At 40.5% G+C, this 18,195-nt stretch overlaps 1 protein-coding gene across 1 annotated transcript in view; it reads right to left on the reverse strand.

Moving 5' to 3' along the window:
- The window catches only part of arhgap5 (Rho GTPase activating protein 5), a 68,873-nt gene that overhangs the window by 15,378 nt on the left and 35,300 nt on the right, over positions 1–18,195 (reverse strand). Inside the window, exon 4 of the mRNA XM_033643597.2 lies at positions 135–212. Within this exon, the coding sequence (XP_033499488.1) occupies positions 135–212 (78 nt within the window). The remainder of the gene's footprint in view (positions 1–134; positions 213–18,195) is intronic.

The following is an 18,195-nucleotide window of genomic DNA, read 5'->3' on the forward strand; positions in this document are numbered from 1 at the left end:
TATAATGAGAACCATCGGCGTCCGTGCTTTGAAACTCCGGTTTCATATGTGCTCCGTCTTCGGGTTTCTAGGTAGCTGAAGATGTATTTACGAGGTCCTGTGTGTCTGCGCAGGTGTGTGCGTGAGTGTTTTACCTTGATCAAACTGTTTCTGGATGTTGTCCTGGTCCGTCTTGTTCCCACTGACGCGATACAGACCCTCTGTCGTCAGACCTGCAGACACAAGCATTAGACGCCGTCAGTAACAGCTCCGACAGACTTCATTCATTTACACAGCATTGCACAAAAAGTGCTGAATTTAAACAGATGGACCAACAGGAGCCGTGGAATAGGTTTCATCTAGTGTGGTTTTCTGTAACCACATGCTGAGATTTGTTTTGGATTAAGACTAAAAACTTACGCCATAAATTCCAGAAACACAAGAAGTTTCTCAAAACTTTCTCCTCCTAGGTTTTAACAGACTGTGAAATTGTATTCACTGTTTATTGTGACTAATTTTGGCTTTTACTCATTAAATTCCTAGAAAATTTCTAGTTTCCTGTGCATGTGCAGTCTGAGAAAGGATGACTAAAAGATGTTCACGCTGTGTTTGAATCAACGTTAATTTTGAGGAACATGGATCAGAGGCGTGCACTCAGTGCTATTTAAGTGCTGCAGTGCACCTCTGAATGTGCATGTGTGCACAAGGTTAAGTTGTGGCTTGTCGTAAAAGTTATGTAGTCAGCTGCTGGGGTCATCCTTCATCCTTCACACCGGGAAAAGTCAGGTTAGACCTGGATATAGAGAGTGGGTTAAGTCTGGAATCAGTTTTTGTCTTTTATGAAAGGACAACACATGTCATAGGAGCTAGAATGAAGGGAGTGGGCTTTTGTTTGTTTTGCTTTGGCCGCATCATAGGGACCTTTTTTTGTTTGTTTGTTTGTTTCCAGACTTGATGTGTAGAATAGGTCACCTGATGATTCTTATAAGGCTCGGTGCTGTGCTGATGGACTTCAGAATCATGTATGTTATGAACACTGCAGAGATGATGCTGTTTTTGTTTGTCTGTGCTGTTTGTGTTTCTCGTGTTGATGTTCTTAAAATAGAATTAGGACAAATAATTTAATCTATTCAATGTGCCACTCAAACACTATTCCCAGCAGCTACCCGCAAAGGTGGAATGTTTTCTTGCATGATATTTAATTCATGTTTTGACATCATGAATCAATACACACCACAACACCTTAAATGTCCATATGTCAACTTTGACCATTCCACTTGTTTTCATCGCCTCTCTTGCATGACATATGCTTTGGTAACGATTAGATGTTAAGTGCTTAAAAACATTACATGAGTTTCAACCAGATGATGTGAACTGCAAATATTTTGTTTCCTTACTCCAAGAAAACAGGTGGCCGAGTGTCGTTACTGTGCACTCTGGCAGCGCAACACCCCTGCCCGTAATACGAAGGAGGATTTGGGGTTAGTGAGGTCACTTTAGGGCTGACCTTGGGTTTTCAGTGCTACACAGCTGGGTCACTTGTATTTATTCTTACAGATTAGTAGAACCATTTTATTAGTCTTTCTATTTCCACTCTGGTTTTAAAAACAGAACTTCTACACATGATAAAGTTTTTAGCTGCTTTTTAATTGTGCACCATTTATTGTATCCCTGGAGTGAGAGCTGATAGTGTGGCTGATTTTACACCCTGATTCAATTGCTGCAGCTCAGAACAACATGAGACACCTGTGTGATGAGAGCTGGGAATAAAAATGAAAGATAGTCTTTTAACAGAAACATAATCCACACACTGTTAATCAGTTCCTGTAATTATGAGTGCAATATTTCAGATAGACCTCATCGGTCATTAACTTCTTTTACACTCTTTACTACTATTTACTACACTGTTTACTACTGTCTGGCATCACGTTCAAGTGTTTTCATGTGACGTAGTCATATAGTGGTTTCTTCATCATCCAACTGAGTGGCAAAACATTCTCACATATAACAATAATAATTATACCTAAACTTATTTTGAGCCTTGGCCCTTTGTTAATATCTGGAAATTATTTCTACTCTTCTCTGTTGTAAGATTAAAGACTATCATTTACATTTCAATGAGATAAATATAACTTTTTACTGTCCCTAAAACAGAACATTCCCTCTGGGGATTAGGATCACTGTTTCATCTCATATCATTTCATATCAAGATGAGTAATTAAAGGTATACTACGCAGGACTGTCGTTACTGCTTGTAAACACACTCGCCAGCCAAAGTGAAAGTAAAAAACAACCCCAGACAGACTTTCATTTGGTGTTTTGCCTCGCTGCAATTGCATTTTTTCGGCACTGCCTCTCTTGGATGTCTACTGATTATGGTCTGGCAGCTGGTGTCTACCTTTTTATAAAGCCCTGACCTCACCTGATTACTGTGTGGGTACACGCCCATAAACATCCTGAGAGAAGAAGAGAAGAAAGAGAATGCAGACGGAGGGCAGAGTTGGTGCAGATAAACACATTGCAACACACTTTAAGTGGATCATAAGTGAGAGGGATTACTTCTGTATGAGCCTATACATTGTCTTTTAGGACTATCCTGCATTGCATATCTTAAACAATCCAGCCTCTTTCACATGAACATGCTCTGGTTGTCCAAATGACCATTGTTTGGGTTAGCGAAGACAGATAACTTAAAGATATCTTGGGTATGTTGAATTTGCTTTGTAGTACATGCTCCAGGTCACCAGCTGATCCATGTGCAGCAGTGATTAAAAACATAAATTCATACACAAACATAAATTACACTAATAATGCTTACTCGTCTTAGCCTTGGGCCGTGTGTCAAGCTACTGATTAACACGGACAGTATAGCTGCAGAGCACCAACACATGAACAACACAATCGTTAAATACGTGAGGAAAGCTGGGAGCAAATCATCATGAAACTCTAAATAATGAGCGCATAATGACCCACGAGAGGTAAAGCATGCAGCAGAGGAAGAAGAGAAGAACATAAAGTAGTTGGGCGAGCTGATAAAGATGGAGGACACAAAGCAGCTGCCATTGTCATTCAAATGAACTTATCTTTAAACGCATGGATCATTTCACCATCTCAGTATTAAAGTCTTCCATCTCATGGATCTCTTTTGATCATTTCAAGCCATTTATCTGCTGATGCATTTTATCAAGTTCAATTCAGGGTTATTCGCATTTCTCAATTGTGCTGTAACTAATTTTTATTCTTCAGTTTATCTCCATTTTAGGTTATCTTTATTTCATATTTGACTTGTTTTAAATCCGTCTTTTGATATTGCATTGTGTTTCTTACATAACTTATCGTACTGCCTTTCTGCGACCATTTTAAACCCAGTTATAAATATTTTCAGTTATATCTTTATATGTGGTTATGTGTCTGGACTCTGTAGCTTGTTAATAAATGTGGTATTGTCAGTCAGGTAGGCGTAATACACTCTCTAAGCTTCATCCTACACCTTCTCAGTCACTGCTATAATCTGTGTTTTTTTTAACATCCACTAATTTTGTGTCTGTGTAGGCACTTCCTGTTTTTAGCTTCCAAGTACTGAATTAAAAAATCAATTGAATGCAATTATTTTTGTCCCACATAAAATGATATACATGTCAAAGGAAGCTGCGGTGGTTCGACAGCGCTGATGTTTCTCCAGCATGTGTGGTCAGGTTTATTTATAATTCAACATGAAAAAGACGTGAAACAATATCAATCATTACTTATTTACAGGAGGAAATGTCAACCTGGAGCCGCCGTGACAGAAAACACACGATTCATGTTGTTGAGATCATTCATATCCACAGATTCGGCAACAGTTGTCGAGAGCAACAACAATTGCAACAGATCAACACTGAATAAACCATTTAGTTTGTTTGTGTGTGTGTGTGTGTGAGCCTTCAGCTGGTCTGAGAGCAGCATTTGTTAGTGTCTTCCATCGCAAGTTTCGCAGCCAGCTGGCACCTGACAGCTGATCTCAGACCAGCACATATGGAGACAGAGTGTCTTAATTAGAGCTATAATGTGGCTGCGGGGATAAGCACACCACACATACACACACAATCCATACAGGTTGGAGTTCTACTCTGTCGCTGCTGCAAGGTCATCCACACTGCAGTATACATGCCTGTGTGTGTGTGTGTGTGTGTGTGTGTGTGTGTGTCATGTCCCTGCAGAGGCAGTTAAGCAGAGACAGTATTATGTAAATTCAGCTTTAATGGATTCAAGTAAATCGTGTCAAGTGTGAGCAAGTGTGGGAGAGTGCGTGTGTTCAATGGTATCTGGGTGTTTATCGGAGCCTTTTTGTGCCTTTGTGTGCTTTTTTTAACGCATGTGTGTATGTGTGTGTGTGTGTGTGTGTGTGTTGACACAGGTGTGTGTGTGTGTGTGTGTGTGTGTGTGACAGAATACTGCAGCTAAGCTCTTAAGTTAAAAGAAATCTGAGGAAAGCAGTGTTTCTGGTAAATGACCTTAGTCTAATCAGCAACCCACTCGACCCAGTTAGTGTATGTACGTGTGCGTGTGTGTGCTCACGGTGCTTCATACGGTTAGCGCATAAGCTCAGAAATCAGAGTGGGTGGAAAGCCTTAAATACGTTCTGGTGCTTTACATTCAATGTGTTCAGATGGCTATATTTGTGAGGACTGACTTGCAACCCAAAGCTTCGACCTTCAGCCTGGTGACACACTGATATCAGAATAATTACATGTTGGAGCAACTCCTTGTTCAAACGTTTGAATCTTTCAAAGCCTCCGAGTCATCAACATGTAACTTTTCTGCAGATTCTGGTTGTTCCTAATCTGTTCCTTCACACATTCCCCTGGCAAAGAGACTTTAATGTTCACAGAAACACTGAACACTCCAGTTGAGTTTCCATCCAAACGTAGGAGAAATTTTCACCATCACCACCACAAAATGCGAATTGATGTGCTTTTCCATTCAATGCTGTTGAGCGAATATTGGAAGTGTGTTTATCGAGATGAGCAGTAGGTGGGGCTAATTCTTCAGTCAGGTGCCGCTGCAGAGGAGGGCTCAAAGAGATTATGTAATCAAGAGCGCCACTCAACCCTCAAACGGAGGAAAGTAATAGATGTATAAAAACGGAGAGCACGCTGGACAGTGGAAATTAAGAGTTTTTAATACTACCGCTATGTGCTCAAGGAAGAGTTCTGGTAACAGCCCAGTGGGTATACAAAAACTGGCAGCCATGGCTCAGAGGTAGAGCGGGTGGTTAGTGGTTCAATCCCTGGCTCCTCCAGTCCCCGTCAAAGTATCCTTGGGCAAGATACTGAACCCCAAATTGCTCCCGATGGCTGTTCCATCAGTGTGTGAGTGCATATGAATGGTTACTGAGTAGTAGATGGCACCCTGTATGGTAGCCTCGGCCACCAGTGTGTGAATGTGTCGAATGTGTCTGTGAATGGGTGAATGTGACATGTAGTGTAAAAACACTTTGAGTGTTTGGAAGACTAGAGAGGTGCTACACAAGTGCAGTCCATTTACCAAGAGTGGCTTATGCAATGACTGTACGTCATCATTTATTTGCTGAATCTCTTTCCATTGCACTTATCTGCATTTACGTTTTATTGATACACTAACTTTTCCACTTCCCCGAAGCATTAAAAACTTTTTTTTCCAATATTTCGAGGTTTTTTCTTTTCTAATTGGTGGCGTTTCCACTCATGTTTTTTAATGCGCAAATTAAATATGTGGACCAAAAGAGGTGGATGGACACACCTTTCATACGTTGGCAAAAACTTGACTAAAAATGGCTCAAATTGAAATTTTAGCAGGACCGATTTTTTTTTGTATTATTTACAAGTTAGGATCCACTTCAATGACTAGGGATGCACCGATCCGATATCTGGATCGAATATCGGCCCCAATATCATCAAAAGAGATGGATCGGGTATCGGAAAATGCAACCTATACCTGAGGCGATCCTTTCCCTTTAAATCTATTGCGACACAAACTATGTCATACGTCATGGAGCGAAGGAGAGAATCTGCTGTGTGGAGGTATTTCACACTATTTCAACTGGTGTTGCACAATTGGGTTTTTTTTTGTTAAAAATAAATAGTTCATCATTGCATTAATCTGTTTCATCTTGTTTCATTTTATCTTAGGAAAGAATTGTGTATTCATCAATGCCTGATGCCTCTAGTCTTTTCTGTTCTACATGTAAAGGTATATAGCTTTTTAGGTCGAAGATGGTATCGGATCAGTATCGGGTATCGGCTGATACTCAAAGCCACAGCATCGGTATCGAAACCAAAAAAGCTGGATCAGTGCATCTCTATCACTGACCAAGCAAGTGCACACATACAAGGAATCTGACTCTAAAATAGAAACAGAAATAGACACAAGAACAAGGGCTACAAAGCTGGACAAATGAAAGTAAAGAATAAAGCACCAATGACCAACAGCATAAAAAAAATCAATATGCAAGTCAAGTTTTTTCTGTGAGTTGAAAACAATATAGTAAGTACAAAAAAAATAAATATTGAGTAGGTGCATATGTGCAATATATGCAATACAGTGGGTAGGGTTTAATTGTTACTAAGGCTGGAGCAGAATTTCTATTTATACTAACCTAAAACTAAAATAATCAATACAATGTATGTGCAGACACACATTATACCAGCAGTACAGACGCTAAAGATTACAGTTACCATCTAATATCAGATATTTTGTAAGGCAGTGTGTCTGAGTGTGCGTGAGTGTCAGACACTGAAGGTCAATGTCAAACGAAATGAAATGCAACTCTGTAATACTGGGTGGTACTTGTGTTTTCTTTGTATCAGAAAACAGAAGAAGAGCAATCTAATCTAGTCTAATGAAGAATTCTTGGGAAAAAAATCTTTTATGTGACTTTTATCTAAGATCACAGCTTCTTGCCAAATTTCTACTTCTTGGAAAATGGCTCATTTCCAGCGGTGATGTCACGCTGCACTGGTAGGCTTAACTAAAAAGTCGAAGTCATTTCAAATGTATATTTCCACCTGTTGTAACAAATTAAATTCCCATTGTTCGAGGTTCAAAACTGCCCCCTTACTGACCTGTTTCAATAGGAAATACATCAAATTAAGGAAGTAATCTTACTGTAAAAACATTTACTTAGCTTAACTGATTGATGAATATCAGCAGCTGATAACTATCAGTAAACTATTTATATATTTACACAATCATTTTTCTCTATTTACCAATTTAATCCTATTTCCTGTACAGTTGATTAACAGTAACTTTAAACAGGCAGTTCATTTTTACTATTCTACCACCTGCCCTGAATGCAGCACCACTCATGTACCTCTGACCTTACAATGACCTGCCAACGCCCCCTGATAAAATGTCACCACCCTGTACATCTCTCAGTGCTTGTGAGGACATTTGATTCTCAACAGGATGTGCACACAAAGTACACACACACACTCACACAGGCACACACAAAGCAGACCTGAGGGGAAGGAAGCTAACAGTGGAGCTCATGTTTGCATGTTGGGATCTGATAAGACTCGTCCTGCTGTGATATGATCTAATATCCTGATACACACACACACACACACACACACACACACACTGTATCACAGTTTCTCTCATCACTCTCCATCTCGTATCTTTCTATCTCTATCTTATCTCGAAGCTGTTTAACTGTCTCTCCCTCTACCTGTCTGTCTGTCTGCCCATTGGCCACTTGCCACCGTTATTTTATTGCCGTGACAACCATCTGCTGTGGGAGGAGACAGGAAGCCAGTTCAATAAGCAAAAGTCAATCATTGTCTATTTTTAACTCTTACTTCACCAGGCAGGGACACACACACACAAACATGAGTGTGTGTTATTCTCTTTCATCCCCTTCTTTTGAAAGTCAACACTGACACTGATAAATTAAACAACTCATCAATATTAAACTCGACCTGCAGATAAAAGCTGCCTTAACTTTACAAAATGCACAATGATTTAGAGTATTTTAACAAGAGTTGTGATCACATTTATTTCCCTGTGCTGTAAAATCAATAGCAACACTTTCTGTCTGTGGCAAAGTTGATGCGTTCAATAATGGAACAAAAAGGGGAATAAATAACTCTGACATTGCTCAACACAGAGGCTGCCTGTGTGATAACTCGCCCTGAGGAAGAGATCCAAACACACACTCTGTAAAAAGCCTAACAATCCCTGCTGTTGTTTAAGGATTCATTTAAAGAGGTCTGTTTACTGTCAAAGAAACATTTGTGTTACTGTGTATAGTGACCTCTGACCTGAGCTATTAGACAATGACCTGTCTAAGTGTTTACGTGTCTCTGTAAACAGACAAACTGGGCACAAAATGTTAAACAGGTTATTCCCATTAAGATAATGAGTGTCAGGTGTTGACATGACAGGCTCGACTCCGCTGAGATAATCAGATTAAAGATAAAGTAGCTGAACGTGTAAACACAGCGTCTTTGTTGGGAACAAATCGTCTACCTCCACACAGGAACAGGAAACCATTCACAACGAGATCTAAGAACATTTTATTCACTACATCACATGTTAACCTGCCATTGTATTTAGTCCTTGTTCTGTGAGGCCACATTGTGGTGGTGTTGAGTCTTTGATGTTTTGTGCTGGATTTTCTATTGTGACATTTAGGGTTGGGTATCAAAAATGTATTCTTTGAATACAACCAGACCGACTTGTGGAAACACTAAAACCAACAATGAATGTATTGACTAATACAAAGCCTGATATATCTTGTTGCTCTGTGCCACAGGGCTCAAGTGTTGTCCAAAAACTATTAAAAACAAATCAGTGAGCCACACTGTTCCACTGGGTGACATGTTCTTTCATTATAAACACACACACACACACACACACTGTAGTTTATTTTGAATCAATCCCACAGACACCACCCTGCTGCCAGAAACACTCACTTTATCCACTGCTGAAAATGGTTCCCTACAAATGCACTATTTCCTCTTCTTTGATAAAAATTAAAGGAAAAAAGGAATAAAAGGAAATTACTGAGACCTTTTAAAAATAAAACTATATACCTGTGAGGTGTTTTTAGAGATATTATTAGCAGGAACCAGTAAGATTGAGAAAGTAGGGAAGTCACGAGGTGTTGACGGACTAAAACTGTCTTTTCGTAAGTGGAAAAGAGGGTCAAAACAGTATGTATTATCAGCATTATCGCATGGAGAAAGTATTGCCATGAAACCAAAACTCGGTAGGGATAACTCTCTCTGCTTGATTGGTTGGTCAATAGGCTGTTGTCTGACCAAATTCTCACTGGTCGGACAATTGCTGGTGTTACATTCAAGAGGCCGTGTGTCCACCAAAGTTTTTCCCTTGCTGAAAATGCCAGATGTTCTTCTGAAAACGCCCAGGTTGGAGTGTTTGTAACTGGACTTGCATGAGTTTCCTGAAGACGTTTCGCCTCTCATCCAAAAGACTACTTCGATTCTAATGGACTGGTATGGAGTCGCGGGCTTTAAACTCTGTGTGGGTGTGTTTCGACCCTTACAGAGTCGTTGAGGTCACATTTGAGTTGCTGACCCACCCAGCCATCTTGTGTGTCTATAGGGTTAGATGGGTCCAGGTGGGAATGGGTGTTAAGTCGTCTGGGAAGGGATCCACAGACTGCACTGTAATTGTAGGCGAAACGTCTTCAAGAAACTCAAGGAAGTCCAGCTGCCTACAATAAAGCACTTATGATAAGCATGACCTGGATGACTGAGAATCTTCACCGCCATCAGCGGAAGTAAAAATGTCAGTAAAAGTACTTCTTCTGAATGAAGGGAAGGCTGAAGCATGTAGGGAGAGGTGACAGACCTGTCAGTCTATGCAGCCAGCAGTATTAATTTCTCCTCCACTGTTGCTGTTGTTTAGCACTTGTTGGATGTGACTGTTGGTCTTTATAGTATTTGTTACACTCCTTCTACACTGTGATTAGACAGCTGGATAAAAAGTGACAGTGACAAGCGCAGCATTTTACCCACAATTAATGTTTTAATGTTACCCAAATTATGTTTTCATCTCTCAGCAACCAGAAAAAACCCAACGTGCCGTGCTAATCGCCTCCTCACGCTGCTGGTGTTTGTAGCATAGTGTAAATATGCGGCACTCCCATAAAGTGGTGCAGGAATGATTCCTAAAACTTGAAAATGAGTTAGCATTTTAGCACTCCTGGTTCCCTCATCTTGAAGTCAATAGTTCTTTTTGAATGGGTTTTTGGTTAGATGACTGATATAAGGCCTGTGGTTAACACAAGCTTAGGAGACTTTCATGTTTTGTTCTACAACATTAAATACGTCGGTAAATACAACATGGCTTTTAGTTGAGGGCGCCAGGGTCAAGCTAACTTCTATGTTGGCCTACAAAAAAAACATCCTCCCTGCAGCACTATGCCAAAGATTTGCTTTGGTGGACACACAACGCCCATAGGTAGAGCGTTCTCAGTGTGGCCGATTTAGTTAATCTAGAAATAACATGCAGATTTTTTTCTCCCCACTGACCAATTGATCAGTTGAAGAGTAGGCAGAATTTGAGTGGGCCAGTATTTTGTGTGGTTGACACAGACTATTACAACTTGGGCTCAGATAGAGAACATGTTAAAGCTATATGCAGGCTCACTGTCAGTAAATACTGTCTGTTAATTGTGCTGCTACTCAAGTCCTGAACTGAGTAGCAGCACAACAGCAGTTATATTTGTAGATCTAAAAGGAGAGGTCGTGCTCACTACATGCAACAACTGTGTCTCTGAACTTTTGAGTGAACTGTCCCTTTAATTTTCTGAACATAAATTTTAACCTGGACTAGGTTTTGGATCTGAATCTAAATTTGAATTTAAAGGCTTTTTATCTACCTGTACATATGGCGACAGTCTGCTGTTTCTGTGTTTGTTACGAACGTGCTAGCTTGTTTATCCTGAACCCACAGAAACACACACACATACACACGCACAGACACACACACACAAACCAGTATTGGTGAAACCCGACAGTAAACAGGATCTGCTGGCTTCCACCTCGTATCAGCAGATCCCAGCCCGCATGTTCCAGTTTCATCATATCCAGGACATTAAGGTCTTATCCTGCGCTCATTATAAATGTGGTATGACATGCTAACATGCACTCACTCCTACGAGGAAGATGAATGTGCAGGTAGAAGTACTGGCGTCTCCCCAGAGGAGACCAAACACAGCTTTTCCCACAATCCCCGGCCTGAGAAATGAGCTGAGCTTTCTGGTCTGGAAGTCATTCTGCTGCTGATACTCTCCTCAAGAGAGTCAGTGTGTGCATGTGTGTGTGTGTGTGTGTGTGTGTGTGTGTGTCTGAGAAGGAGTACAGGTTTATGTGTACGGAACTAATGACCTAAGGTGAGCACTTTCTTTGTGTTTTTTCCCCTCACACACACACACATATATACACAGGGTTGTGGTCTGGTGGAGTCATCAGTTTCTCCGTTGGTGTGTTAATTTAATGACTGGCCCTCCACACAACCACGGGTCAATATAAATCAATACAAAGACTGCAATGAGAGTGTGTGTATGTGTGTGTGTGTGCGCGCGCAAGAATGATTTAATATCTGGGCACCTTGGGTAACAAGATCCATACCCACACACATACATGCACTGACTCTCAGCAGACAACGGGCCCGCAGCTGCAGTCTGCTCTCAGGCTGAGATCTTTACAGTACGGAGGTCGCCACTGCAAAATCACAATTCCATCAACTGTTTGTTTCTCTGCAGTCGTCTCCATGTAAACTAAACAAAAATCTAAAAACATGACAAGCACAGCTACTGAGGGGAGTTTCAGCAGACGACATCTCAAACTCAAACACTTCGACGTTTAGACCAGCAGTGGAAATATCAACCAACCCTCAGGACATCAGAGACAAGGTTGGAAGAGCAACTGAAAGGGAAACTCCCCCGAGTGTACGCGTCAAGATCAGTTTACTAGTCGTGAGGAGTACTACAGAGTACCACTCAGCATGTGAAAACAGTTGTATGATGTCCCGTGTGTCTCTGGAGGAGCCTTGTCAAGTCTGAGTTGAGTCTTTAGGGTTATTTTGGCTCTGAGATGACAAAATTACAACAGAGAGCCTGTGTTAAAAGCTGGGAGTTTAAAAGATATTTACCTGGCAGGGTGGGTCTAGGAAAGAGGAGCTATCGGGTTGCACTGTGGGAATTGTGGGATCCAGCATTTGTGAAGCTTGGCCCATTACAAGGGATTTAAAGTCAGGATATCTGTGCCTCTCTGAACACAAGTGTATCAGTGATATATTCATTATTCTGAAATGGGCCACTCTGCATATTTCAGTACTAATACTTCATGTACTTTTACTTGAGTAAGATTTAAAATGTAGGATAAACATGAAATACAAGGTCCGGGACAAGAACAAATTTGATGTGGGTACATTTTCTAAAAGGATTTAGGAACAATCACATTGACTGAAAGAGCTTATTTCTCGATTCTTTAAAATCGACTTGAATTCCCCCACAGTGATCAGCTCTGCCAGTTTCAGATCCTTCTGTAGATTACTCCAGGACAAAGGAGCAGCATATTTAAAAGCTTTTTGCCGAGTTCTGTTCTCACCCTGCCAATCCACCACTGCCAAGTATTTTGTTCTCATGACATTAATTTAGTGCTTTTGTTAAGAATAATTCTGATACAGTTTGGAATACAGATTTTTAATTTGGCGAAAAAGCTAGCTCTGGTATCAGACCATAGCAAATCCTCCAAAGTGAGGTACTGGAAATAGTGTTGGGCAACATATCCTCATGCAACAGTTCATATTATATCCTACAAAATGCACACACATCCATCCATCCATCTTCATCTGCTTATCCAGGGCCAGGTCGAGGGGGCAGCAGGCCGAGCAAAGCACCCCAGACATCCCTCTATCCAGCAACACTTTCCAGCTCCTCCTGGGGGATCCTAAGGCAAACCCAAGCCAGATGAGATATATAATCCCTCCTGCGTGTTCTGGGTCTGCTCCGGGGCCTCCTGATCAGATGCCCAAAGCACCTCGACTGACCCATTTTGATGCTAGGGAGCAGCAGCTCTTCTCCAAGCTCCGTCCGGATGTTCGAGCTCCTTACCCTGTCTCGAAGGCCCAACCACCCCACGGAGGAAACTCATTTCAGCCGCTTGTATCTGCGATCTCATTCTTTCAGACACTACCCAGAGCTCATGACCATAGGGGAGGGTTGGTCAAAGTACAGTATGTCATCAAAACCCCAAGGTGTTCCCAGGCCAGATGAGATATGTAATCCCTCCAGTGTGTTCTGGGTCTGCCCTGGGGCCTCCTACCAGAGGATGCACACACAGTGATTCACATCATATCCCATGAATTAGCGCCCCACAAATGACGTTACATACTTAACATTAAGTCACGTACTTAATGTAAAGTTACTGTGGTTAGGTTTAGGAAAAGAAACACGGTGACGATGTACCCTACATAACTCAAATTCACTCAGAGTTCACACATTTCTGAATACTAGTCTACTGGATAAAGTCCTGAGCATAAGACCTATGTTTTGTGAGTCATCCATCACCCCAACTTCCCTCCTTACAGACAGCTTCCTTCTATATTCATTACAACCTTCAATGCATTGGTCATGTGATCGCAGCCTTCCGAAATTGATGCATTATACACAAATTACTGACTCATGATTTTGAGGATTTCTACGCATTTTGGTGCATTACAATTCGTAGAAAAACTGTGCGTGAGAACAGCCTGTGCTGACAGAGAAGAAGTTGGATTGATGATCTGAACTATAAACGCTCCACTACTGTTATACTTCTATTTTTTACTGTCTACAATCAATCACTCAGGTGCAATATCAGTATTGTTAAACTGTGCAACATCTATATTTCCATCGGTCAATATCGTGAGATCAGCCATTCAGTCTGTCTCTTTATTATATTCTGCTTCTTTCTGATACTTCCTTATATTGCTTTGTGTTTTTATTCTGTTTGCTTCTTATACCGCTCTTTCGGTTTGTATTGTTTTCTACTGATGCTTCCTGTTTGCACTATCCCTCTGCTGCTGTAATGTTGCAAATCTCCCAGCTGTGGGAACAATAAAGGATTATCTTATCTTATCTTACATGATAAAGAATTTTTTAAAATCTGAAAAGGTGATAAATCACTACAGCGACTACAATGTTGGATAAACGTCTCCTAAGTACATACAAGAGTTAAGACAATATATCAAATCCTATTTTGGTGCACCACCTTTTTCTCCACCATCACGACACACAAATGTAAACACAACAGACTGATAAAAACAACAATCCACATATGCTTTGAAGTGTGTGACAGTCTGTCGTCACCTGTAATTTACATCTATTATTGTACACACACAGTCTGTATTAATCTCAGACAGCTGTTTCCTCCTCGTGTTTTACCAAACAAACAAAACAAAACTTTCAATAATTACCGCTGTGAAGACGTCACAATATAAAAAAACTACCAACAACAAGCCGCACACACTGACTGACCTGAGCCAACGTGATCTCAGTGTGTGTGTGTGTGTTGACAGTAGGACAGATGTCCAGCTTTCAGGAAGCGACAGGAGCAGCCGACAACGCACCCACACAGTCACACACACTAATTTCTAATGTAACAGAGACAGATGGGCCAGTATTATAAATAGAGCCGTCAAGCTGCAGCTACCTAGCTACTGCTCTATTTACTCACACACACAGTCACACACACTTGTTCACTTTCTGTTTCGTCCTTTTTTCATTTCAGCATTTTCTCTGATTATTTCTCCAAACCTGCTGCACAATGTGATGAATGATAATGAGGCCTAAAAAATTTTATCTTAACACAAACACACACCTCTGCAAGGACGTGATACAAACTACCATCAGTGTTTCACCTAGATAAATTGCCTTGGGAGATGTGGGGACTTGGAAGGGGGCTTGCGATGGATGGAGTACATATTTTAATTTAATATTAGGAAATAAAAATGATAAAAATTAAGATGTTTTTTGACTAAAGTTACGTCTTAGCTACATAGCTGTAAAAACCTGTTCTCTGTTTGCTGTTTTACTGTTGCTGGTGTTACCTTGAATATAGCTGAAGTTAGCAATGTTAACAACATCTGAAGTTTATATAAATGTTGCTATTTCATGGTACAAATGTGGGACTTTATTTCTGACACTTCTCACAAATGATAAATCATGCTTAATATTGAATCTGTACAAAGTTAGAGATGTCTTTCATCATCAAGATGTTTTCCCAGCAACTCAAAATCAAAGAATAAAGTAATATCCCCCATCATTTAGTGACATTTCTTATTTGTAATTTATAAGGAACACTGGTAACATGTTTTATACTTCCTGTGAATATAACCAATCTTATCCTATATATGTATTTTACTCTGTGTGATCACTTCAGTTTGAAAAGTGTTCATGGTCACATGTACCCTGGGCTGTTTCAGTGCATTTACTACAATGGTCAGAATACGGGGACACTCCAACTTTATCAGCAACTGGTTTGATCACAGAGATGTAAGTGATGTCTGGTTTAACGGCAAAGGCAGCGTCTGATGTCTCTGCATTGCCTCAGCCATCAAGGTGATGGTGTTTGTTGATTTCAAAGAACTTTAAAAAAGTGTGTCTTGCAGCAACTTTACACGCTAAAACTGAAGCAAATAATCTGCTATTTTTGAAAGATAAACATGTATGAAAACTTGGACGCTCAACACTTGAACTATATATGATTAAGGGACATTATCTCAAGCTTTAATGTCAAACTTATTTCTGAATATCTCTATATTTGTTTGATATGAAAGTATATCTGTCAGGCGGGGCAGGGGGTCCAATAGATCATAATGTTAGGGGAAATACTGACCATTGTTTATGGTTTGACCACAGATGGCATCATTCACTTTGTCTGTCCAGCCACGACACAAACTGAAATATTACCAGCATGTTAAGAGATGAAAGATGTTTGAGTATACTTTGCTTTGAAAAATAAGATGCAGAATTTGCTGCTTTGTGTTGAAAAATGGAGATTCAACCGTTTTACATACTAATGGGCCGAGATCAAAGATTGTATTTGTTAAATAATCCTCTAATAGTGGGTTGTAATGTTACATTTTTGTATTTATGGCTGCATTTTCCCTTGTTAATTGATGTAGCCAATATAGTGTTTTGTAAAAAAAAAAGTGTCAGTTTTTCTGTATACTTTGTATTTTTGATCTAGAAGTCATAGACAATGAATTAATGATCAAAGATCTCTAGACACAGGTAAGCCAGAAACCACCTCAGCTGCTTTGGTTAGAAAATATATGGTGGAAAAAGCATGGTGTTTAATTGTGATATGACAGCAAACTGAATGTTTAGCAATACAACATGGTGGAATATTCCTTTACAGTTTGGTGTAATGAGGGGGAGAGCGACAAAAACCTCAGATTTACTACAAGCACAAAAATCTACTACACTGGTGGGCCAAGACGTTTCAACAATGCCAGCATTAATGAGTCACTTCTTCGCTGTCACATTCTGTTATAAACACAGAAAACTAAACACTCTGCACTTTTCACTGACTTATGTGTGTGCGCACACACACACACACACACACACACACACACACACGGAGCATTTATTTTTGGTAAGGCTAAGTGATGGCAAGTGGGAGAGGAGGATGGAGAGAGGAGATAATAACAAGATGGAGAGGATGGAGGGAGAGTTAAGTGGAGAGAGGACTCGGAGAGGATAACAGGAAGAAGATGAGAGGAGGAGGAAGAGGAGGAAAGAAAGGGGAAGATAAAAAGAAAGGAGGAAAGATTAAAAAGGAGACAAAGAGAAGGAGAGGCAGGAGAGAGAGTCAGTGCCTCGTGTTGAACAACATGGCCGACTAAACGCCCTCCTGAGACCTTCATCAAAGTCTCTGCATCATCAGAAACACACACAACTGCTGCTGCTGAGTGTGTGTGTGTGTGTGCGTGTTCAGCCTGCAGCAAGGTGCTCTGTGAGGTCAGTGGCTCTCAGAAGGGCGACAGACTGACATGTCTGCAACAGCAGGACTTCAAAAATCCCCTCAACACTTTTCCATTTACAGCTCCTCTCCAGCTGTTAAAGGACTATTCCACTTTTTTTTTTTTTTACATTTCGAGCCCCTTTCGTGGCAAATCTGACTGTTTTTAAATCAGTATTTTCCTCTCAGTCTCATTTAGCTCTGGAAGTAGTCCGTGACTGTGCCTAAAAAGCTGACAATCACATTTCTTAAATTCATCCAATTATGGATGTTTCTGTGGTTACGTAAGGCCCAAATCACAACCCAGTTAAAAACGATGCCAGCTGTAGCCACAAGCCATACACATTGTTTATCTCTAACCATTTACAAACATGTGAAACAAAAAGCACATGTGTCCCAATGCGACAAAAGCTAGAAACACTCAACAGAAAACTGTAAATGAGCAGAAACTGCAGTCACGCTGAGGTAAAAAAGCTAAAAATAAAGACGTATTCACCAGACAGGATAACACCCACTGCTGATCCCATTTGGACCAAACTTTTGGGGAAAATGCTCATTCAAAGCATTTGAAATGACACTGATGAGCCAGAAGTGCAGTCCCAGCTGAAAACAAGGTGACATTTCACTCCTGATTGGCTCTGACAAAGATGACAATACCAGTGAGCCGGGACATTTTTTACTGCTGTCTTGTTAACAGCGAGAAGCGGAGGAAGTGCGGGGTTAAAGGCTGTCAGTTTATTTTAATATTTCAATTTCAGCTGAATGTCAGAAAAGGGATCAATTTGACTGCAGATCTACCTGTCCAAAAACTTTCTGACTTTGTCAAAACAGACTCCACTGACTGGACTGAACATGTCACAAGGTTCACTATAAATCAGATTATATCAGCTCTTACTCTTACTTACTGAATAAGTTTTACTGGTGTTTACGTGATGTAAAGTTGTGCCCTAAACTTTATGTTGCAGCGTCACAGCATCATTCTGAAACCTGGTCTGTCGCTTCAGGTAATCATTTATGTTGCCCTCATCAGAGCACTATGTTTGGGGTCATTCAATTAAATTAACTGGGGTGTATTCAGATGGTAACGCATGTGTTGGTTGCTCTTTCACAGGCTGTTTTTGAGACTGTCGCAGCTTGAAATGCCTGATTTCAAGGCAGCTTATTTGAAGAATTGCAATGCAGGCTGCAATGTTGTAGGCTTTTTTTACATTTCAAAATT

Source organism: Epinephelus lanceolatus, chromosome 15, assembly GCF_041903045.1.
Source record: "Epinephelus lanceolatus isolate andai-2023 chromosome 15, ASM4190304v1, whole genome shotgun sequence".
Lineage (NCBI taxonomy): Eukaryota > Metazoa > Chordata > Actinopteri > Perciformes > Serranidae > Epinephelus > Epinephelus lanceolatus.